At 43.1% G+C, this 24,085-nt stretch overlaps 1 protein-coding gene across 1 annotated transcript in view; it reads left to right on the top strand.

Moving 5' to 3' along the window:
• The window catches only part of SCN5A (sodium voltage-gated channel alpha subunit 5), a 216,474-nt gene that overhangs the window by 131,195 nt on the left and 61,194 nt on the right, over positions 1-24,085 (top strand). Inside the window, 1 exon segment of the mRNA XM_030009604.2 lies at positions 14,026-14,496. Within this exon segment, the coding sequence (XP_029865464.1) occupies positions 14,026-14,496 (471 nt within the window).

Genomic DNA, 24,085 nt, shown 5'->3' with positions numbered 1-24,085 from the left:
AAGGAATTCCCAAAAGCAATAATCCAAACCAGATTCACTTGTGAGCCGTGACAGATTTTGGCATTTGGTGCAGATTTTCATTGGTAGAATTGTAAATATTGCTTCTCGATCTATAAATTAGTCACTGGGATGTATCAGAGAGGAAAAAAATCTGATAATAATGCTAGTGCTCTTCCATAGGTGTGTATATAAGGGAATATGAAACTATCTCCCATTAACCTTCAGGGGTGTGAGACGACTTAGAAATATGGAGTAAGAAGAATGCTAATGTATTAGTTCAATCAACCTGCCCCTTGGAAACCATCCTTATGCCTTTTGTTCTAATTGTGTTTCCAAGTCAGAGATATTTCTCTAAAAATATTGGTTAAGCATTGACTCCATTATATGAACTGCTGACAAGATGAAATGTTTTTAATAGGATCCACCATATATATATTTGTACATATATATTTTATTTGTGAAGATGATACTAGTGGATTGTTTGTTGAGATTTGGTTGTAGTCTGGGGATTGAAGGGAAGCTGAATTTTCAAAATAAAAACCGCAGCCCTGTTAATATAGTAGGCATCAGTAGGGTAAAATACCTCCCATTTTTTGTACTACATCTGTCCTTGGTTAATCATCTAAGTAGGGTTTTGTCAGTGGTTAAGCTCTTGCTAATAGCTGGGTAGTTATTAAAAATCTAGAAGACACTGAGTCAAATTTAATTGGACAAGAGTGTGCAAAGGTAGGTACAACTAAACATGTCTCTTTTTATTAATGTCACTGTGCGAGTTGTCTGGATGTCATTGAAAGGGTAATGACAATAGAATTCTTCCTAGTGTGTGTTGAGGGAAGGGCAAGCTTTTAATGTTAAAATAGACAAGGTGGTACAAATTTAATACATTATTCATTACTCCTAAACATCTCATACTTTTGTTCAGAAAAAAAAATCAGTTAAAAATATTATTTTTCCCCACCAAAACTAAGCAGTGAGCAGTTAATTCTAACAGCTGCCTCTAGAAATAGCTTGTTAAAAGGGATATGTGAAACAATCAGCTAGTCATGACAGCCTTAACCTTCTTAGGAGGTGTATGATATTTAAAAGGGACTGGAATTTATCTCTTCCATGTACAGTGCATATTCATATCTGCATTTCTCCACCTAGCACATACATGGCAACATAGTCTGTGGCTTCCCAAGGAAATACGCTGAAGAATACATTTGGAAACTAAATGTAAGACACAAGATTAGATACCAATTTCCTGCCTTTTTGGGTCTTACTGAACTGTAAGAAGTTCCTGCGGTGAAAGAGGTCCTGCCATTAGTTTCCTGCTACCATCTCACATTTCCTCCTGTTCCCAAAAGTCAGCTTGGCTGGCTCTTACTCTGTTAAACTCCTATAAATCCAATAAAACCACTGGCCCGTATTTGCCAAGGAGAATCTCCAACAAATACAGATCTACTCCATTGATTTTGTATTACTGCAAACAGTGGAAAGAAAAGGAGTATATCAGACATGTTGGTTTTTCATCCCTCTTAACACTTTTATTTCCTTGCTGCTATTTAAGTCTCTTTTGTTCCATTTCTCCGTCTCTAGATTTCATGTGCTATCTTTTCTTCTTGTTTTGTTTGGGTCATCCCTAGCCAGACTCTTGTTTAAATTAATTATTGAATATGACCCAAATCTGCCCTTCCTTTATTTTTCTTCTACCTAAAATGTATTTTCTTTCTTTTTGCTCAGCTCTGGCCTTGATTATAGTAATTCCCTCTTTGACGTTGCCACATATCTCTGCTGTAGTCTTCCTAGTCTCATGCTCTGAGCAAACCTCATTCTTTTACAACATTGCTTTGGCTTTCTGCCTTTCATGACATCTTCTGCAAGCTCCATCTCATCGTGTATCCTGACTTCAACCTTACCAACACACAAGCAAATTCCAAGTCTCTGTCCTGAAGCCATTTGAAATTCTTGTAATTTTTTCAATGCAAAAGTGGTTTTATTTTTTGACCAAGCCAATGTTTGTACAGAAGCTCTGCTTTCTGTGGGTCATAGTCATATTTTCTCACAAAAAGAGTACATGCTAACTGATCTTAGGGTTTGGATTGAAGTATACTTGATATTTTCCATGCTGAATTTTCATGGAGATGAAAAGAGACACTTACATTTGTCTTTGGAGATGGACGTTTTTCAAGCAGCTCTACTCTCAGTTCATCCCCCTTCCCCTCTGTTTGCTGCCTCCTCCCCGCCACCAGTTCCCTTCTCTTTCTGGTCGCCCTCACGTATACTCATTTGTTGCAACCACACAACTAAGAGCACTCTCATGCTCCCTGTGCTACAAACTCTTTTGTATGGGTGTTTCTTCCAGGAGGACTTCCATGTCCCTTCTCCTCTCCTGTAATCCTCGTCTCCCACATTTAGATGTCATGCCGTCCCATTTCTGGGAGGTTCAGCAAGTGCAAAATGCCTTCTGAAGTCTCTCTGCTTGAAAACACAGGCAGGTGGCTGCATCTATAAACTGGCTAGGGCATGAACTCAAACATTATGAGTGTCCCTCCTCTGTCTTCGTTAAGAAATTCCCTGGCCACCCCGTCCCAGCTGGTGCCTGGGCATTCAGGGGACAGCCTTGGCTGGGGACAGCAGCCACAAAGCAATCCTGCCTGGGGGGAAGAGCAGGGATGGAGATCAGCTGCTTACCCTCAGGGATGGAGGACAGGCCTTGGCTTGTCTTTGTTTACTACTGCAGATGCAATTTTTAGATCATAAAATGGACTAGCTGCCTAGCTCTTAGTTCCCTTCTTCTCTCTAGCAGAGTGGCAGTGAACATAAACTAATAAAAATGTTCTTATGGACAACTTACACTACCAACTTTCTCCTTTGATTCCTCAATTTTATCTCTATGCTGCACTGAAGAAGACTTTGAGCAACTCCAGTTGCTCGGATTTCAGCCAGGCATACAGTATACAATTAATATATGAAATAATTTTCAAATTTCCACATCAGCACAATACCTTTGTACTTCCTGATATAAGAAGGTAGTCAAAGATGAGGTCATCATGCCTGGAAAGAAGAGTTTGCTTTGATCGTGCAGTTGAGCACAGACTTGGTTTGAAGGGTGCTGGTAGCCAGTCCTCCACAAAGTGCTTTTCTTATGTTTTTAGTAACGCTTCTCTGCAAAACACAGCTCGGAGCCAGCTTTATCCTGTAGACATACACTGAGGGAAGAAAGGACATCCACCTCCTTCCCTTCCTTGCAAAAGAACAAGGATATCTCCCTGGGAATTTAGGAAGCACTAAGAAACTTGCAGAAGTAGCCACAGCTAAACCAGAGACCAAAGGGGATGGGCTGCTGACTGGGGGCACCGTGGGAGCCAGGAGCAGATGGTGGCGGAGGAAATGGGTCACTTTTTAGGACAACAGCGAGACGTGCGTGTCAGCACCTCCTGCCTTGCAAACAGAGGGTGGCTCTCATTTTGGAGATGTAACTGGCACCACTGCTGGTAAACCCTTCCGCCCTGTTTCTTTAATGAAAGCCAGGGGTTTGTCCCGCTTTTGGGTCATCGGTCTTCGGCGGCAGAGGTATGTGAAAGCTGCAAGCCCAGCCGTGTGCTGTGAGGGCAGGAGATTTCGTACTGTGCAAAATTACTAGTAGAAATCTGTTTTGTAGCTTTCCTGAAAGAAGTCCTCCTGGCTGGAAGACAGCTCTGTCACTCTGCTCTGCCCTCCCAGGAATCTGCACTTGCAAAATGCAAAAAATCAGAACCTCCTTACACCTCTGAAATTCACTAAGTAGATATCCTTTTCACATTTCACTTAATAGGAAAGTTTGATTGCATGATGGAACCCAAATTATAATATCAAACCTGGGAAATGGCTTAGAAAGTAACATTTTAAAGGAAATATTGTTCCCCTCCCTGTAAACAAAACAAAACAAAACCCAAAGGCAAAGCTAATATTAATTATTTCTTGACTCTGATTTAATTTTCTAGTCTCTGGGCCTACCCTCATATTGATTTTGCTCTGGTGTAATATATTGGCTGCAGGGAAGTCATTGCTTACTGTGGCCATTATCACTGCTTTTCTTTCTCTGTTACTCTGTTTCCAGGGTTTTTTTTATCCTTTTGGTTCTCTGTGGCTTATCTTTCCCCAGATGTTTTCTGCCATGTGTGAATGGGAATTACCTTTTTCTCTTGATCTCCAGTCCTGACTGCCCAAGGGTCATGATGGCCTGTAGATGACCGAGTGCAAAACTTAGCACAATCTTTGGCCACGGCTGGGTGTCTTCCTCTCAGGGGAGGTGTAGGATCTGAATTTTAAAGGGATGACTCCAGCAATCCCACTCTGCCTTGACTGGGCAGTGTCCTCTACATGTGCCCAGCCATGCAGGGTTAGGGCTGGTGTGGTCTCCAGATAAAAACCACAGAGCTTAAACTTCCAAAATCCTTTGGTTTTTTTCTTGTGTCTAGTCATTGAATAATAATTGGTAGAGCAGCTGATGAGGTGGTGTTTGCGTATGAGTAGTGAAAATATTCCAGATATAATACAGGTGTGTCTCACCTATCATCACTCCTTGAGGGGAGCAGCAATAGCAAAGACTCTTAAGTGTGTACAGTCAGCCCAAGCCTGTGCAGTCTGTCTTGGCCCCTGATTTTCTTGATATCCTCATCACCATGACAGCTAAACACTTTCGTTGACTTAGCAAAAAGGTAATTGTCTCTTGGTTTGTAATCAGTAAACTTTCTGTAGTTTCTCTAATGCTTTTGGGGTATGTTGAGCCTTTCACATCGTGAACACAGCTGTCTTGCCGGGAGAGGTTTGCAACTGGACTTGTCTGATGATAGCACGTTTTGTCTGTCTAGACAGTGGTTTGAGATGTCCCCAGCAGCTCTGATGGCGCTCTTGCTATGCTGGTGAATTAGTGTTGTTTTGATATCTGATGAAAAACCTGTGGGAACATGTTTGTTTTTAAGCTGTGGCTTTAGCAGTGGAAAGAATTTATCTGCCTCCACTCACCATCCCACCCTCCTCTTTCATACAGGACTTGGAGACTAAGATTTTCTTGGTTTCCAGAGACTCGTCTTCTGATATTTCTAAGGGACTTACTTTCAAAAAACCCTGAAAGTCATCAGCTAAAAAAAAAGTCTAAATTCAATTCAGCAGTTCTTGACCAGCACTTGGAGTGGTACAGTTTGTGTGCACTTTTATACCCACATAGGTAGATAACAAATGAAAAAGACTTAGCACAATGAGGGATCCACCAGGTGGTTGTAAGAAGCGTCATGGGTTGCCTCAGGTCCGTGTTTCAGAGTGACAAGGACATGGGCCCCTCATTCTGCCCGCTTTTGGGGTGCTGCAGAGGCTGGAGGTGAGGAAAGGCAGAGGCTAGTGGCTGGTCCTTGTGAGACGGGAGTTGGGGAAGCTCCAGCCTCTCCCTCCCAGTTCAGCTTCCCTCTCTGAAGAGGCATTTCATTGTGTGGTCCTGTGTGTCAGACTGGTAGCAAGACCAATGTTGACGTGGTGCCCTTTGCCTGCCTCCCCCTCTCAATAGGATGTAGCCATGCCAGGTCTGACATACCCCGGTGCTAGTGCAGCTTTGTAGCTCCACTGAAAGCAGGGAGGGATGAATGACAGCTTAAAATGACCTCAAAAAATTCTTATGTGACACAAAGGTGTTGTGAAGTGTAATTAATGGACTTAATCTACCCTTCCATTACTCAAGGAGATTTACTCCTACGTAAAGTGGCGAGAACAGCACCGAGGAATCTGCTCCATTAATTATACATACGCTTTTAAACTCTGAAGTGAGAAATAGAGTGACCATTCCCCCCACCCATCCACACACCGTCAAACCTGGGCAAGCACAACTGCCATCCAGCATCACTTCTCTGCCTTGTACTGCTTAAAGACAACCAGCTGCACAAGAGACCGCTGAAACTGTGGGGAAACATAATGTCGATACCCCGAGTGCAGAACGGTCAGCAAAACTCGTAGCCTTATGGTAAATACCACAAAACCACTAATGAGATGGGGCGGACATTAGTCTCACCCAGTTTCAAGAGTCTACCGTGCAGATAGCTACAGCTGTATCAGCCACCCTACCTATTCTTCACAGTCAACAGAGAGAAAAGGCACTTTTACTCCTTCATTTCATCTCACCTGTGCAGCCATCAGATTTAGGATGGGACACATTGGGCTCGAGCTCCTCTGACCATATGGATTGGATCTAGCCTGTCTATAAAAAGGACCCTGGATGCCTTCGACTCCCCTAAAGGGAGTGTGGGTGCCATCCATGCCCCCAAGGCTGCACTTCTCAAGCGTGCGGTCTGCGAGCGCTGTTCTGCACAGGCAGGGGAAATGCACGTGGTAGCTGTGAGGCTAGGGGCAAAATCAGGTCTTGTTCTCTTCGTTCTTAGGGAAAATAGAAATCATTCGCATGAAATCACTGAAGTTATAGCCACTTTTGTATTTGCATATGAGAGAACTATTCCTACCATATTACTTCTATTTTTTTTTCAAGTGGAGAACATTGCTCTCATTACCATCATAAAGTACTTTAGGGATTTTACATGGGAAATAGGCTGAATTTGGTGCATTGTTTTTATTAACTTTCATTTTCTTATATTTAACCAGACAAACCCGTTATTTCGCTGAACAGATTGACATGGAGTTGATAAGAAAATATTCCTGTTGCAATAAACTGGTCCTATAGTGCCCTGAAAACCTCTCATCTGCAACTGCTAGCCTGCCTTGTAAGACCAAACACAGTCCACTTGGGAAGTTGTATGGCTGCAAGGCAGGAAATCCATATCCCCATTTCCATGTTTTTTCCTAGCTGATCTTGGGCAAGAAACATGAAGATCAATCCTGCTCCAACTCGTGTTCTCTCCCACCTGCCCCTGGCCACAAGGACCTCATGCCATACTTGTGGTATCATGATCATTTCGACAGCGAGAAACTAAGATATCACGAGAATGGAATTATGATATTGACTACAGGATAAAGAGAAACTGGGCTGGGAGGATATAAGCCTCTTATCCAAGCACAAATAGCTTAAATAATAGAAAAGGGAATATAGAAAATAACTGATCATGTAAATTGCTTTTTGCAGGAGTACTCTCTCTTGGTAAACTTTGCCCTGGGATGAAAATGTACAAAGGATTGGAAAATACACTTCCAAAGAAAGAAATAATCCTCCAGTAGCAAAGAGATGGACTAGATGACCTATTACTGCAGGTCTCTCTCTTAAACTTAGATCTCACACTTCCTTGATGTAGTGAAAGCCCCTTTATGAGTAGTTTTTCTTTGCAGCTTCATGGATTTTGCTACAGTAAATAAAATAAAAGAATTGGTACATGTTGTATTAGGCTTGCTAGAAGTCATCAAGGTCTGGAAAGAGAAAACTGAATCTTTCCCATCTGTGTTAGCCAAAGAACAGATGTCCACTGCCATCAGAAAACAAACAGGAAGGAAGAAAATCGGTTTCTTCCACTGGTCAGAGAGTGCCTAAATAGCTTCTTACTGGTCTGTGTCTAACAGGCACTGCCAGAGAAGTGGGTTTGAATAGGTTGAGGTGTATGGGTCTTGTTTTATCCACAAAAAAAGTTATTAGATGAGTAGCTGATGTTCCTGGAAGGTACCTCACCACGCTGCGCTGTCTGGGCTTTTCTATGCAGCTGAGTGACAGCAGTGACAATGTACTGCCACGGGGATACGATTTGTTTTAACTGCTTGCTTTTTTGCATGACAGAATTCACTGATGGGGCATGTTTTCTGCTCTGGACCCTATTGTTATAGAAAACCCTGGTTAGCTGCCCCTAGGAGATTCCTCTTCTACAGGGAAGCACCCTCAGGTGATGTAGGTCCCTTGTAGCTGCCCTCAACTGTCCTTCATATCCTCCATCTCCTGCAGATGAGAGGATGGTACACATCTACCGTTGTTTGAAGGGTCCTGTGGGTTTACAAGCAAACAAGTGTTCATGAGAGCTGATCCTGCTCTGCGAACCTCCCCCTTGCAAGGATGATCCCATCTTTGATTCCAGCCTGCAAAGATTTTGTCCTGTGTGGTCTGGGCAGATGAGAATGTCTGGCCTTAGTTGCTGCTCAATGTGAAGGTTCATTTAAACTGCATGCACAGGAAAGGATCAGGGGTTTGAAAATCAAACTCACTTGTTTTGTTGGTAGTGTGTGGTCAAGACAGATCCCACTACTGGAGAAGCTGTGTGGGTGAGCTCATATGAGATCCTTTGCAATCAAACAAGACCAGTAGCTGAGGACTTCACTTTGGAGATGGCTTAACCCTACCATTGAACTTGTGCAGCTGCAACATCATTCCTGCTCCTAGCTAAATGAAATATAGAATTATTTTCAATCTGCTAAGAAATGGCCTTAGACTTTCCAGTGGGTTTTCAGCCTATATTCAGCACAGTGCTGAGCAAGGTGCCAAATGCCCTCCGTCTGGGTGACACCAGTGAGGGTGCAAGGCAGAGAATGCATTGCTGAATCAATTCACAGGAGCGCAGGAGGATTGCAGGGCTGCACACAGTTTGACTGAATGACAGGTGGAAGGTTAAATACATAAAGATTTATGTCCCTCCACTTTTGTCAAATCAAGATAAATACAAGAATAGAAGGGAAATGAGGGAGTAGTCACACGCTTTTGCTCCAAAAGTATTTTAACTTCAGCAACAGAGTTTGCAGACATTTTCGAAAAGGGTTTGATGAGAAGGTGTCATCTTAAATGAAACTGTCTGGTTTTGTCCTACATTGGCCAAAACAAAAGGAGGCAATGGAGCTGAGACGTTCAGACTGCAGCCCACCACGGCAGCATACGTGACTCCCAGCCTCCACCAGCAGCCCCTGCCTAGGGCTCCTTGGGGAGGAGGTGTCCTTCCAGCAGCCTGCTTTCTCCCCATGGCTGGGGAGCTAGGACTTACCTTCATGGCTTCATGCCTCTGTAACTCTTCACTAGCTGCGACCACAGAACTGGCATAACACTTTGTGCAATGGCAGGCTTGCTACCTGTGTGCTGCAGCTCTGGTCAGGATGGGGCTGAAACTTCCTGAGCTCTTCTCTCACCTGCTGAAGGTTGCCTGGTTATAAAGGTTGGCCACCACTGGCCTGGAGCATGGAGTACCAGTCTGACACCAAGAAGGACTTTCTGAATACCTTGCTGGGTTTGACAAGTCACAGATGATGCTCTTAGTCATATCATTTAGTTTTAGGTAGTCCTGTGAGGAGCAGGGAGTTGGGCTCAATGATCCTTATGGGTCCCTTCCAGCTTGAGGTATTCTATGATTCTATGTTATTTATTTGGCCTGCATCGGTAAGTGCCTTAACTTTAGTCTAGCTGCGAGATAGTAAACCCAAGCTAGCTTAGGCTTCACTAGGCACCACCAGCGATGGTTCAGCTCTTCAGCATCTCCTGGGATGCCAGACTGTCTCCATCATCTACAGACATCCTAGGAAAACTCCTCCACCTTAAGCACCAAAGGGAGGCACCTGACATTAGGCTGGATGAATCTGATCGTTTGTGCCTTATAATGGCATAACCAGAGTCACTAGCTTTGGAAAGGCATTAAAAGTGAGAAAGCCTATGAAAGCATGCTGTATTGTCATTAGGGTAAATGCTTAACATCATTATGCTAAAGGAATTAGGGTTTCTTTGAGTGCCTCTGTCATTCGATTCCTAACCTCAAAGACCAAAAAAGCGACCTGCTTTCACAGGCTGGCTGCTTGGTGTCACTGGAAAGCAAATTACTTTTTAAGGGGATCCATATGGACACACAAATCTGCCATTGCTTTTGAAAACTGAATTAGTCTTTAGTTTGCTTTTACTTACACTGAAAGCATTGCGTTAGCAACCAGGAGGACTGGATATTATTAGTAACCTTTTACGGGAGATGTGGTGTGTCATGGGTTGAGCATATATTTTTCTGGAAAATGCAGTGTACAGTGAAATGGGGGGGAATAAGTAAACATAAAGTGCTTATACAGCAGTTCACTCTATTTGAATGCCCAGCAATAGAACTCTGAGGTTACCTGCTCATAAAGGAAGGAGGGAATGATATTTGAGGTTTATTTTTGGCTAAAAGCATGAAGAGCAAATAGCTCTTTGTGCAAAATGTCAGCTGCATTTCTGGGAAGCAAACAACATTGCCTTAATAATCCATGGTAAATAACAACACTAAGAATGTTACCACCTATTATATACACCTGCAGGTGTATCTGGATAAACTTATGTAACTGTAGTTTGACACCTAAAATAAATACAGAAAATTAAAACAAGGCATTTCAAGCAAGTTATTCTGTGAACAGCAGAATTAATGAAGTATAGGATGAAATTCAGCTTCAGGTAACAAAATTTGGGTGCCTACACAGAGGTATTCATATATGGAGACAACGTCTGAGCTACCACTACAGTCTGCCGAGATCCGGGGCTTGACTCAGTTTTGTCTAGCACAAGTGGGGATACTGTAAGGTAGTCCATCCTGGCCTCCAACTAGACACAGATCTCCCATAATAGTGTGTCCTCTTGGCCAGTTGCCTCAGGATGACTTGGGCACGCTAGGGTCGGTTGGCACTAGATGACTACATATTGGCAGATGCATGCAGCCCTGATGTGGTTACCTGTATTTGGTCAGGCTCTGTTGTCTACATGATTAATTTATTTTGATTGAAATGGGACTTAGATGCCCCATTAGACCCTCAAGCTTTGGTGTCTGTGCCTAGAGGCAACTGCCAGCCTTGAAGAGCGATTCAGTTCCCTAAACACTGCCTGCTGCAACACCCTGTCGTGCCCTGGTTGGATGATAGCTGGTTAGGAGGACACACATCTCCTGTAGGTCTGGTGCAGATGTCTCAGATAACCTCAAACAACAGTAGACACCTCTGTTAAGGTAGCTGAATGGAACCTATAAAGTCCAGAAGATTTTTATTCTGGATTTCTTTATCCCCTCCCTTCCTTCAGCTCCTTCCCATGTCCCAAGGTTGCCACTGGGAAGGAGACACGTGCTGTGGCTTGTTCCAAGGTCTGTCTGCACTGGTGACCTGGGCAGTGTCTCTTCTCTACACACGTGCTTATTATTTGCAGGTCACTTGTAGCAATGTGGTTATCTCTGAGACCCCATCCTTCTATCAAACTTGGTTGAAAATGACTAAAGAGATTCTACCAGTGACTCCTTCACTGATGGACTCCCACGTGCTTGGCACTATATCCAGTACTCTGGTTTTCAACTACCTATCAGACAACATTGGAACTTGGAATACCTCCGAGTGGGATATGGAATGAAAGATTGATTCATACCAGACTGCAACAATGATTAAGAGTAGACCCACACGAGCTGCCAGGGACACCCCAGTATGATGGACCAGCTAAGAAACAATTAGCTTTAATCTCACTTTGCCTTAGAGCAGAGTAGTGCTCGGTGCAGCAATAGTTTATACAGTACTTCATAATGGACATGGGCATCTGCTGTGCTACCAACTGCTTTCGTTTATAATCACAGTGATTGCAAAGAGTACTTTATAAAACAGTACTGACAGGACACTTCAAATGCAGTGTTACCAGAGTGATTAAGACCAAGTTTTCAAAATTCCAGCTCATATATTCTGAATATTTGAAATAAGAAGGAGCAGGGAGGGGAGCAATAGCAAAAGCTGGTGGTTCTTTGGTAAGGCCCAATTAAATATAAGTACTTTTTACTCTTTATTTTGGTCTAGCAGACTGTCAATTCAAAATGCTATCAGAAAGACAGAAGCCAGGGGACTTACAAGTATTTCTGGTAGCTTTAAGAAATCACAGAGAAAATATCTTCACAAAGTCCATTTTATTGCCAAAACTGCAAAAGTGCTGCAGCACTGATCTCTGCCTTGCAGTGCCACAGAGCTGGCACCCACCTACCTTCTACAGGCAGCAGATGAGTTGATACCAGACAATTTGCTCCTAGTTTATTTTTGGTAAATATATTTTAGCTGGTGTTGGTTTGAGTCACCTTTGCCCCATTCCTGTCATCCCAGGCATATACCTCCGGTTTGAGCTTCTTGCCCTTGTCAATCCAGCACAAAAGCTGTAATTCATTCCTTCTCAGACCACGAGCAGGTGTAATGTCCCATACACAGCAACTGGTGATCAGCCTGCAAGACATAGTACTGGGAATAGCCTTTGAGAAGAAGCTAGTTTTATTTATTGGATATAATTGTATTTATTGGAGGGGGGAAGAAGGTAAAAAGAGATTTAAATCATTAAATATGTCACCCAAATGTGTAGTTGTGTCTAATCTTGCTGTGTGTTAGCAGCAAATGTAGACGGTTCTGAAGCTGCGGGAACAAGAGGAAGCCAACTTACAGTCTCCAGTTTGGTTTGGATCTTCTCATACAGCTGTGAAAATCTTCAAATAGTTTTTTCCTGACTATTAGCAGCATTTCCAGGACCAAGCCTGCTTTGGGGGTGAACCCTGCTCAGATTTGGCCACGTTAATCCTGGTTGTGATCGTTCGTTTTTGCCTGGAGGGAAAAGGTTTTGAAACTATATGACTTCTTAGGTGTTTATTCACAGTCACAATAGATTTTCCTCATGGCACAGAGGATATTTAAATCAAGACTCTCTATGAAAATACATACAAATGTTTAGAAATCTTTCCAAATGTACTAGTTGGTTTAAGTGCCATGCATATGTATATCATTATCATAGAATCATTGACTAGTTTGGGTTGGAAGGGACCTTTAAAGGTCATCTAGTCCAACACCCCTGCCATGAGCAGGGACATCTTTCACTAGATCAGGTTGCTCAGAGCCCCGTCCAACCTGACCTTGAATGTTTCCAGGGATGGGGCACCTACCACCTCTCTGGGCAACCTGTGCCAGTGTTTCACCACCCTCATCGTAAAACATTTCTTCCTTATATCTAGCCTGAATCTACCTTCTTCGAGTTTAAAACCATTACCCCTTGTCCTTTCGCTACAGGCCCTACCGAAAAGTCTGTCCCCATCTTTCTTATAAGCCCACCTTTCAATATTGAAAGGCCACAATAGGGTGTCCCTGGGTCCTTCTCTTCTCCAGGCTGAACAACCCCAACTCTCACAGTCTTTCCTCATAGGACAGGCGTTCCATCCCTCTGATCATTTTTGTGGGCCTCCTCTGGACTTGCTCCAACAGGTCCAGGTCTTTCCTGTGCTGAGGACCCCAGAGCTGGATGTGGTATTGCAGGTGGGGTCTCAAGAGAGCAGAGGGGCAGAATCCCCTCCCTCAACCTGCTGGCCACGCTTCTTGTGATGCAGCCCAGGGTACGGTTGGCTTTCTGGGTGGCGAGCGCACATTACCGGCTCATGTCCAGCTTTTCATCCACCAGTGTCCCCAAGTCTTTCTCCTCAGGGCTGCTCTCAATCCCTTCATCCCCCAGCCTGTATTGATACCGGGGGTTGCCCCAGCCCAGGTGCAGGACCTTGCACTTGGCCTTGTTGAACCTCATGATGTTCACATGGACCCACTCCTCCAGCTTGTCTATGTCCCTATATATTATATACTATGAAATATAAATAACAATATTCACACTGAGTAAAAACTAAAAGGTCCTGAAAACATTCTTCCTATAGTCTTTTTCTAAGTGTAAGCAGTATCTTTCTGGATGTCAGTTAGAGTTGCAGTTAGTGCTTTTCTCCAAGATGGAACACTGGCAATTACAGGAATTTCATTATCCTACCACTTTTGAGAATATTTACACTATGTAGCTTTCAATTAAAATTTTATCCTTTATTCTGTTCCCGAGCTTTATCTTTTCTTTTCTGTGTTTTGGGGTGTTGGAGGGGGAAAGGGAATGTCAGAGTTTGTTATTCTCCATGCTATACTTCTGCACCTGAAATTAATGCATTTGGAAATGTCTGAAAACCTCTTTTTCCTACTAAAATCACCTATAATTAGAGGTAGTTCCATGAATGCAGGTGGTGTTATGGTGGTGCAGATGAGATGAGACTCAGACCTTCCTGCTTCCAAGACCAAACATTCATCCTCCACATTTAAGGGTCATTGATTTCCTTTTCACTTTATTTGTTTCAGGTGCTCAACCTGTTCCTTGCCTTGCTGCTAAGCTCCTTCAGCGCTGACAACCTCTCAGCACCAGATGAGGATGGGGAGATGAACAACCTGCAGCTTGCTTTTGCTCGGATCAACAGGGGTCTTCAGTATGTGAAGCACACGACGTGGGATTTTTGCTGCAATGTCCTCCGGCACCCCAAGACGACGGCTGAAAAGAAGGCAATGATGAAGCTTGCTGCCCAGAATACAGGTGCCCTTAATAATTGTGTGAACAGTCACACAACCACTGACCTTGGCAAAGACATGGAGAATCACAAAGAGAACCACGCTGAGGATGGAATGAATAAAAATGGGGAGAAACACCTAGGAATTACAGACAATGATGATTTTATGACCAATCCTGACCTGTCCATTTGTGTTCCTATTGCTGTGGGAGAGTCGGATATTGAGGAGGAAGATGAGGAGCAGAGCACCTTTACGGAAATGGAGCAGGTAGGCAACTAAAATGTTTGCTAGTTGCAGCTTATTCAGATGGCCTTTGTTCCCACCCTCGATCTGGATCCGTGGCTCGTGATGCAAATGTCCTATGGCCTAATCCTGCCTTTGATATGTTGTTAACTTCAGAAGAAGTTACAAGTGCATATCCAAGAGCAAAATTCAGTCTCCAACAAGAGGCATTCCCTTTCTTTCTATTCTTTGTGCTTGTCTAGATTAATTCTTCTAACCAGAGCAGTTAAACCCTTTCTCACACAGGAGGCTTTTTTTTTCCTTTCAGCTGAATCATGGGAATGTTACAGAACAAATCTTAGGTCCTCTGACTACGACAGGGGATTTTCTCAGTGTGCAAAAATGGGCAATGGCTCGGTTTGATTTGTGCAGCAAGAATCGAGGGCCGGGTAGTTCTCTTAAAAATACAAGACAGAGGCTGATATGACAAGGCACCAAAGAAAGAGAGAAGACATGTAATTGTATGTATTCACACAGGAAAAATAGTTATTTGCCTGCTTTTTGGTGTGACATGGCAGATTTTCATTTTCCCAAGAGCACCCAGTAGTAAAGGCTGAAAAATTCTGTGTGGTTCCAAGTGTCGGTGTAAAACGGAGAAGAGAAATCTTCATGGGAATGCTTTTCCTTCTTTCCTTCTCCCCCTCTCCCCTTTCTACCAGCTTTATCTCTTGGCTCCACACATGTATCTAGTTAATGTTTTCCAGACCCTCCAGCCTTGATCCAGCATCCTCTGACACCGGCTGAGACCCACGGAGGTCAGCAGGGACTGGATCAAAGCTCCCGTTTCAGATCCAGCTGTCAGGAGCGATCCCCAATCTCTCGGTTGAGGCGAAGAAAGTTTTGAAGCAAAACTGTCCTTAGAGAAAGGCTGTCCTAAAAAACCCCGAGGAAGGACTCTGTGTCAGGAGGCAGGCACAAATTGGCTGCTAAACATCAATTTCTGCCGCTCCATTGCGGAAATCTTTTCAGTGTTAGTGCATCTGCTCACCAGCAAGTCTTTTACATTGATCGTACCGTTGGGGAGCTGAATGGCAAGGGGTCAGAAAACTTTATCATCAAGCCCCACTGTCCTAATAGACAGTAACAAAGGTAACAAAGAAAGAAGTCTGAAATTTTTGGTAAACACTTTTAGGGAATTTTTTGTATCTTTTTTAAGGAATACTTTTATTGAAATGACCTGTGGATCAGTGTGGGTGGCATGGATGGTGTCTGTTTTTTTTCTTTGAAGTCCTTCTCTATTCCCAGTGTTGTATTAGTTAAACCTACAAGCGGAGTGCACTTGAAAAGTGAAATATGAATATAGTAGATGGGTTTCTTAGTATTAGCTGATCTGCAAATACTGACTAGTATAAACGTGTTTAATTCTGGAGTTTTGGGTCTGGTTTTTTTTTCTTTTTGGCCTTTAAAGATATCCATGTCTTTCTGCTACATCTGACAGAGGGTCACAATCGTAAAAGCTCTCAGATTTTTTCCTTCACAGTGAAAAGCAAAAGTTTGTTGAAACTTTGCATGTAAGGGTCCCTGAGGTCTGGAAGCGTGTGTGTGTGTATGCAGACGTGTATGCTGCATCACTGTATTCCACATTCCTCAAGATAAATAGCAGTGTTCGCAACTGCAAGCTAAACTGCAGCATAGAGCACGGAGGGTTTGGGATTTTTGCATCTTACTGTACCTTAAAAGTATAAAAATGTGGATTTCTATTTAGCTGCACAATGTGCCCATGTAGGTGCTAGTGTGTATATTAGTAGACAGAACAGGTAGCCATCCATTTTATGCTGTACAGCAAGTAAATACGGAATTAGAAATTTAGTGATATCTGTTAGAATCATGAGGGAGAGAACTGATGTAGAAAAATACGCATTTTAATGACATGGAACATCACGAATAAAAGTTGATTTGAAAATATGAAGAAAACTTCTTCAAATTGTTTCAATAATATTGAAACATTATCATATGTAATATAAACATTGAGGATTCAGAGTGAAACAAAATAGGAGGAAACAAAACCCAGTAGGAGAAGCAAACCAAAATACTGTTTTTCACACTGTATCTTTTCATGAAATTTTCAATAAACATTAGAGTAACATTGTCACATTACCACAAGATACTTGCATTGCAGTGAAATAATATAGTTCACTGCTAGCGTGTGCATTACATAGAAGGCATGGAGTTGAGAAATGTATTAATTAGCTTTGCCACTGGTGTTTTCCAGGCTTTGACAAACAGCTGCTGCAGGTCACTGCTGTTCCCCTGTGCATAGCCCTGATCAATGGTTTTCAACCTTTGTCTGCAGGCCTGAGGGGTCTACTGCTGAAAAGGTCCAAACAAGAAGCGAGTTCAGATATCCAGCAAACAATTTTATTGAATTTCTAGGGAGGAAAATGTGTGCATGCAAGTGGGTTCCAACTCAAAGACTCAAAATACTTTGGCATAATAAATAAACAAAAATAGGAAGAAGCTTAACAGCAGAAATGATAATTGTGTGATGAGCTTTGCATTTGCTTTCCTGCAAAACCCTAATAAATTTGCACAGCTGTAAGTGTCTCCATAAGGAGCAGAGCCTTGAGAAAGCAGATCCCAAACAACACAAAGATCTGTCATTTTTAATGGTGCCCATTCCAAAGATGTACTATCTCTGGACCCACAAAAAAAAAATCTCTTGATCAACATGAAGGTTACTGTAGAACAAATTATTGCACCTGCAGGTCAGTATGAAATCCCAGTTCCCTGGATATAGAGTTGTGGGCATTACAGCATGCTAACCTTTGTATCAAGGGCAGCCCTGTGGGACTCTGGGGAATAAACTTCCCCACTCACTCCCAGAAGCTTTAATCCTGCGAGCCCCAACTCCATGGGGGTCCTTACCTCCTTCCCTCCAGGACGGCCATAATAATCACGGCAGAGCTTGCAAAGGAGGAACAACATGAACAAGAGCAAAATTTACATGATTGCACTGAAAGGGCACAATTACGGTGAAGTATCCTTTTGTGTGGAGAGCATCATACAGAAACGAAACAAGAACTACCAAGGGTACACTAAACATTCAAATGTATTCTAACTTTCCCCTAATTATAATCCATATTTTTACATATTTAAATATTTTAGTATGTACAAAGAGAGTGTGTATGTATATTTACTTCTCAGGAGAAGACAACGTACCCCTGCTTGCCTTTAAAGTTGTTGGCTGACCTGGAATTTAGCAGCCCTTTGGCAACATTGCTAGAACCTGCCTTCCTCCTCATGCATGTAGATTTTGGTGCAATAGCGTGGAAGAGGAGGTGAAAGTTGAAGCACAAGAAGGGAGTATATGTAGGTATGCCTCTCAAGTTCACGGCTAGGTAAACCTACACAACCCTTACACGTCCTTTACACTTTCTCTGTCAGTTGAAGATCCTGGACCGTATTCTGTTCATCTTGTGCTCACATCAGTCTGGACTCATCCGTCATGAATCGGAGAGGCTAAAGGGAGGCTGGTCTCAGGCAGAACCACAAGGTTTTTGATCCCAGTGGGGTATTTTAGGGTGATGATTCGCTCAGCTTACAGCTCCTGTACCAATGCCGGGCTCTTCCCAGAAAGTCACAAAACTACTCTGAAGTAAGCCGTCGTGGCTATGAGAAACGGGGCCCACAGTGTTACACTCAGCAGTTTGAAATTTCAGATGATGAGAAACCCTTCGGTGGCTGCACATTTTCCTCTGAGTAATAGAAATGTCTAAGTTTAAATTTCAGCTGCCATTTCTATTATCAAAGCTTACACTGGCAGCAGCTGTCTTCCTGAAAGCTACCAATTTGTGGTGCTGTCCTTGAGACGGTTTAGAAGGAGCAAGCCCACCTGATAGCTTCTAAATCTCCTTTGATTACTGAGATGCAAGTGCGATGCTCTGCCGGCTCGGAGAGCCAGGAGACACATGCCTGTAGCCCACACATATGGTGACAGGATCAGAAAGAAAAGCTGAACTATAAAAGTCAGCACAGGTGCAAGAAGCTGCCAGAAGAGGAGCGAGGCTGAGGAAGGACCGCTTAATTCATTTGTCATTATTGTGCGATACGTGTGTTGATGCCGGTCACTGCAACATTTTAGCTTATGACTTTATCTAACCCTGCCTCCTTGCCCTGCTCATAGTGCTGGGGAAGTCTGTCCCTGTCAGTCCACAAGATTTCTTCAGGATTTGGTGATAAGTTTAGCCCCATATTGAGAAGAAGAATAACTGTATTGAGAAGAAGAATAACTGTCTTCCATTTTTCCTCTGTCTTTGGGATGTATAATTTAAGTATGGGTTGTTCTAGCAGGAAAACAGCTCTCAAAATCTCAGCAGTAACCACAGTAACATGCTGGCTGCGTCTTCTCAAGATTCTTTTGGGTTCTCATTTTGGTTTCCTAGATGATTAAAATGTGGAAATTGTTTTCTTGAATCTCCGTAGAGTGTCTTGTAATTGCATATAAAGACCATCTTTTCCTATGTGACATCAACTTTCAGTCTCCTGAGGGAGTAAGAACCAGATTATGGGGACAGTAAGCTGACAGGACAATTCAGTGTGCATGGTCCAGTCCACCTGACACAGTGGATTCTACTAGAACTTAACTGCAATTTAACTACATTGAAAGTTTCAGACATCAGAGGGCTTTGTACGATTTACATTAGACATCAAAGTCCAAAGCTTAAATCTTCAAAATTCCTACTTTAGTATTGCTTAACCTTCAAGGTGCCCACAGCTGTAGCCCAGAACGGCATGTGCCTATTTCACGGGGACATCACTCTGTGGTTCAGAGGAATCCTGTGATGAATGGACTAAAAGGAGGTTCCAAATGAGTAATGCTGGGTGTCCTGAATCAGTCCCCAGAGTACAGTGTCCTGCAATTATACTGTTGAACTCCGTCTTGGTTTTATTACCCCAGACCCCAATGATGTGCAGGTCTTTCTGCACACTATCTGGATCTTTTTCTGCATTGATGAGTTCCCGCAGTCAGCAAATTTTATTAGTACAACCTAAGGAAATGGCTCTACCCTTTCCTCATTGTTCGAGTCAGCCCAACAGGGTTGTTATTGCTTTCTCCCCTTTCTTAATTTAATTGCTACATGTGCTGCCTCCCTCAAACTACTGTCCTCAACTTGATCTGTCTATAGCATGCCACGGAGAAGAAAATCCACGCTGCCGTGGCTAGTGCCTCTTGGCCACATCTCACATTTGCCCCCTCTGCAGTGCCAAAGCCAGGCACGGATGCCGCTTTCCGCAGAGATAACACCTTGTTATTTTCACATGCAGCGCAGTGCCGAGCCAGCAGCACTTGCCTGCTTGTCTTCAGAAAATGCCATTATTGATTTGTTCCGACGGAGTGGCTAATTGGGTCATATGGAAAGTGCTGGCCGCCTGCTGCCGGGACGGAGCGCCTTGCAGCTTCTTACCCCTTCCCCGACACCAGGCACGCGTGCCGTGGGACGGAGCGCTGCCTTTCCCCGCGCCAGGTCCCAGCTCCCACCGGAGCCAATTTGTGCCATCCTGAGACCGCAAAGCAGGCGGAGGGCTGGCCCGTCCTCTTGCCCGAGGCTCGCCGCTGGCTGCGGAAATCCTTGAATAGCAGAGAGATGTTGCTGTGCCTGCTCGGGCTCACCTTTCCGTGACCTGGCAGGGAATATTGCCTGTGGGAAGGAGACAGTGTCTTTCATCGCCTCTCAAGGTTTCCCACCTGCACAGCTGCACTTCTCAGTGTGCTTTTCTTAGACCCCTCCAAGGCAGAGCAGCACCTCGCCTGTGATTCTCAAGAGGTTTGGGTCTGGGTCTGCACAGAGATTTTGCACACTGAATGAGTATTCATTGCTCCAGAGCACGCCTCGCTTTCTCAGTCGTATTCGTATTTTTTTTCTCGATTGGCAGTTCTCCCCTTGTCTGGGCTCCACCAAACGCATCTCCCAGGAAAACCAGACTTTAGATGAGTAAGTGCCTCTATACACATCAACAACAGAGCTGGCTGCCACCACGGTTCCTATTCGATGGTACAGTTTCTATACTGCCCTGAACTGGTTCAAAGCCCCAAGCTTTTCTTCTCTTCTTCCCTGTATTTATTTCAGAATTACTGATTCATTTTATTTCATTTGACAAGGTGAAACTGTTTCAGATGCTTTTTTTGCATGTTTCTACCAGTAAGAGATTAATAATTTGGGGGTCAGAGAGGACCATTAGGATCATCAGGGTTTAGCTTTCTCATAACACTGAGTCAAAAACTTCAGGCACTAATTTCTGCACAGAGCCTGTAAGTTTATTTTAGCTGTGATACATCATCTGTAAGGGAGAAAAAAAGAATGAAATATCTCAGGTAACAGAGAGTTCACCATCTGCATCTGGACCCACATCTGTTTCCTTTGTATACAGTAGAAATTCGACTGTACGATTTCTGTGCATTACAGACCTGCTCCTAAACCTGAAGTGATTCTGTAAAAGTCAATAGAATTATTCCAGGTTGACATAAGTGTAGCTGAAATTATTGAAAATTGCTATAAAAATGCCAGTGCATAAAGATTTTGATATAAAATTGTTTGTGACAATGTCTTATGATCCTAATAATTCTAACGTCTATAAATCAGAGATACCATGAAGTCATGTGTTTATTTGACAGGGTACATTAATTTCAACCTTTTACTGCAGGAAATACACTTTATTGTCAGGAACCGTAATGCCCTTTCAAAGAGTATTTATATTCCATCTGTTTTCAGTTCCAGTCTGTAGGACACGTTCTCTTTTAGTGCAACTGGATAAAATACCTTTGAATTCTGTTGATGACTCCCCAGTTCTTACGGGCAGGAGAGTGAGCCCACGTGTATACATGCATGCAGCACACAATAAATCTTACGGCATTCTTCTTGTCAGCTTTATTTGGGCCAATATTTTTCTGATCTTTAAGTAGGATAGCAGGGGTTTTTCATTATTATTACATACATAGTTTGCCTGGGTTTCTCCCTTTTTAAACTGTATGTTTTGCTTTTCTTTGCCTGAAAACTGCGTAGAACTCAAATTATTTGCTAATTATTTTTAGCAATAAACCAGAACATTTCTGTATTTATTGTCTTTGGAAGAATAGCAGCAATGCCATTAGAAAAAGAAAAAGGACTGTAAATCACAGCAGCAGATTTAAAGCACCTATGTCCTCATCTTTGCTTCTACATATAGAAAAAGACATTTGTGTTTATTTTGTTTCAGTACGATGGGGCAGAAGGAGAATATTCCATGTCAGATCTCTGCTGACATGATTAGAGCAGTCACACTGTGAACAAAGGTTTTAGGGTGCTTATTCAGTACGCGGTGGCAGGGAAATATATTTGTCCACAGCATAATGCCTGAGGTGCAGGAAACACAGGGAGCTGATGGAGGAGAGAAAGAGGGGGGAGGAAAAAAAAAAGCCTGGCATTGAAAGAGCCGATATCAGGCATAGCGGACTTGACAACATGCATTTGGACAAGTGCCCAGACCATGGACTACACGTCAGTCACAGCTTACTGGGTGCCATTTCCCAGTATCCATATCCCTCCCTGGAGCAAAATGCTGCCCAGAAATGAGCATTTCTCAGTGTTTCTCCCTTTGGTAAAGAAAATGCCGACATTTAGCATTTTGGACAAAACGAACAGCAGCCAGTTCCCCAACAGCTCCTGCGCCAAGTGAGACAGTGCGTGCGTGTGTTGGGGGCCTGAAATAACTCCCATTAGTTGTGGGCCAACATAACCAAATTTAAAAGAATGGTTATTTTGTTGCTATTGCCTGTAATAATATGAGACTTCCTTAATGAACAAAATATTAACGTCTTATTTGAGTGAAAGGTTCCAGGTTATTTCAGGCACTCTCACTCAATGCACTTTGAGGCAAACTTCCAAAATTTAAACTTCCATCAGAGGAGCGCATTAGTTTGTGTTCCTCATATTATACTGTGGAGAGATCCCAAGTACCAAAAGAAACATAAAGTAGATTGTGATTAAACTTCAAAATGCAATTTAGCAGAAGGTATTAGCTTGAACTCTGAACAATGAACACTTACGAAACACTTTCACTGCCTATTTAAGCCTATTGAGTTGATAACAGGCTAAATTAACTTTGGCAGTCCATCTTTTTGCCAAGTTCTCCCACTTAGACTAATTTTAAGAGTCAGCCCTTGGAATAATGAATCTATGTTTTACTATGGGCAGTGTGTTGCCCAGTGAGGGAAAAGATCTTGGGCCAGCAAGGCAGAAGCCATTAGAAATAACGTGCCTTGCTCCTCCACTGCCAGAGTTCAAATGCTTAAAATGTTCCGGATTAATCTGAGGAGTACTGCTGAACTGCTGTTTCCCTCCTTGAGGGATGACATTTGGCAAAGCATCCAGCACCTGTGCAGAGACCAGCAGTTAGTGGCTGTGATGATGTTTGTCTGGAGAAGTTTTGGTTCACCTTTATTCAAAATGAAAGAAAATACCAGGGCAGGCTGGTTCCAGGGGAGTTTTTGCTATTAACAGCCTCTGCTGAGCAGCTGTGGTTTCTGGCCAGCCTTAGCCTTAGCCATTCTGAATTTTAAGGGCCAGATTCTGGTATTTTTATCCAGCTAAGTACTCACAGGTGCTTCATTTTTTTTTAGAACAAGTACTGCAGTTTTCTTCCAAATACCCTGTGACTTTTGGGGGCGGGGGGGGGGAAGTGTTTCTTAGGTCCACCAGGAGGACAAGTTCTGTGTTTAGCTACATAGGTGTAACTTCAAACTTCAGTGGCCTTAACTCTGACAGATGACAGCACAGTTGGAAACTCCCTTGGGACCCGTGGGCATCCAAGCTGGGGACATAATTTCATCTACCCAGGAGCTGGGCAACAGGCCTATGCTGCTTTTTGAACTCGAAGGCTATTGTGTTTAACCTGTTTTACCCATGTTGCTCTTCTGCATGTATATGTTAGTGGTTTGGTTTTTAATAAATGGGGTCCCCATAAAAGGCTGGGTCACTGAGAAAAAGAAAAAAAATCCAGATGGATTCACATGGCAAACATGAGCAGCACCTTCTAATTCTGATGTTTTACTACTCCCTTTGCACCAGATTGTTTCTGACTTTTGCATAGATGAATGGCAAGAGAAAAGACTGGGAGGGGTAGATAAGGGCTGAAAAACTGAACAAAAATCAGTCTGCTAAGCTAGCCTGACGTCTGGTTGTTTCTGCTGAAGGGGAACGACGGACCAGGTGGCAGGATGGAGAGTGGTGATGACCAGTCTCAAATAATCATGTTTAGACTTTCTTTTTCCTGTTTTCATACTCTCTCTGAGGAATTCGCAGGTCTTAAATTATATACACGTGTTGCAACGTTAAGGTAGGACTTCACAAGCTTTACATCAGTAATGCAGACGCTGTAGTCTGCCAATAAAATGCACTTGTAAAGGAACGTAGTGTAGCACAGGTTCTGTCTGTGTCTTAGCTCTAATCCTAGCGCTGTGGTGTGGTATCGCTCCAGGTTTTCCTCTGGTTTCTCATTAAACCAAGTAGCAGCAACTCTGCTTTACAGAAGCAATTCTTCAAAGCGGGTTAGAGAGATTCTTAAATGTGCACACTTAAAATTGACAGCTGCACACCAG

This window comes from Aquila chrysaetos, chromosome 3 (assembly GCF_900496995.4).
Source record: "Aquila chrysaetos chrysaetos chromosome 3, bAquChr1.4, whole genome shotgun sequence".
Classification (NCBI taxonomy): domain Eukaryota; kingdom Metazoa; phylum Chordata; class Aves; order Accipitriformes; family Accipitridae; genus Aquila; species Aquila chrysaetos.
The sequence above is the reverse complement of the archived record's forward strand: the minus strand, read 5'-3'. Positions and strand labels throughout refer to the sequence as shown.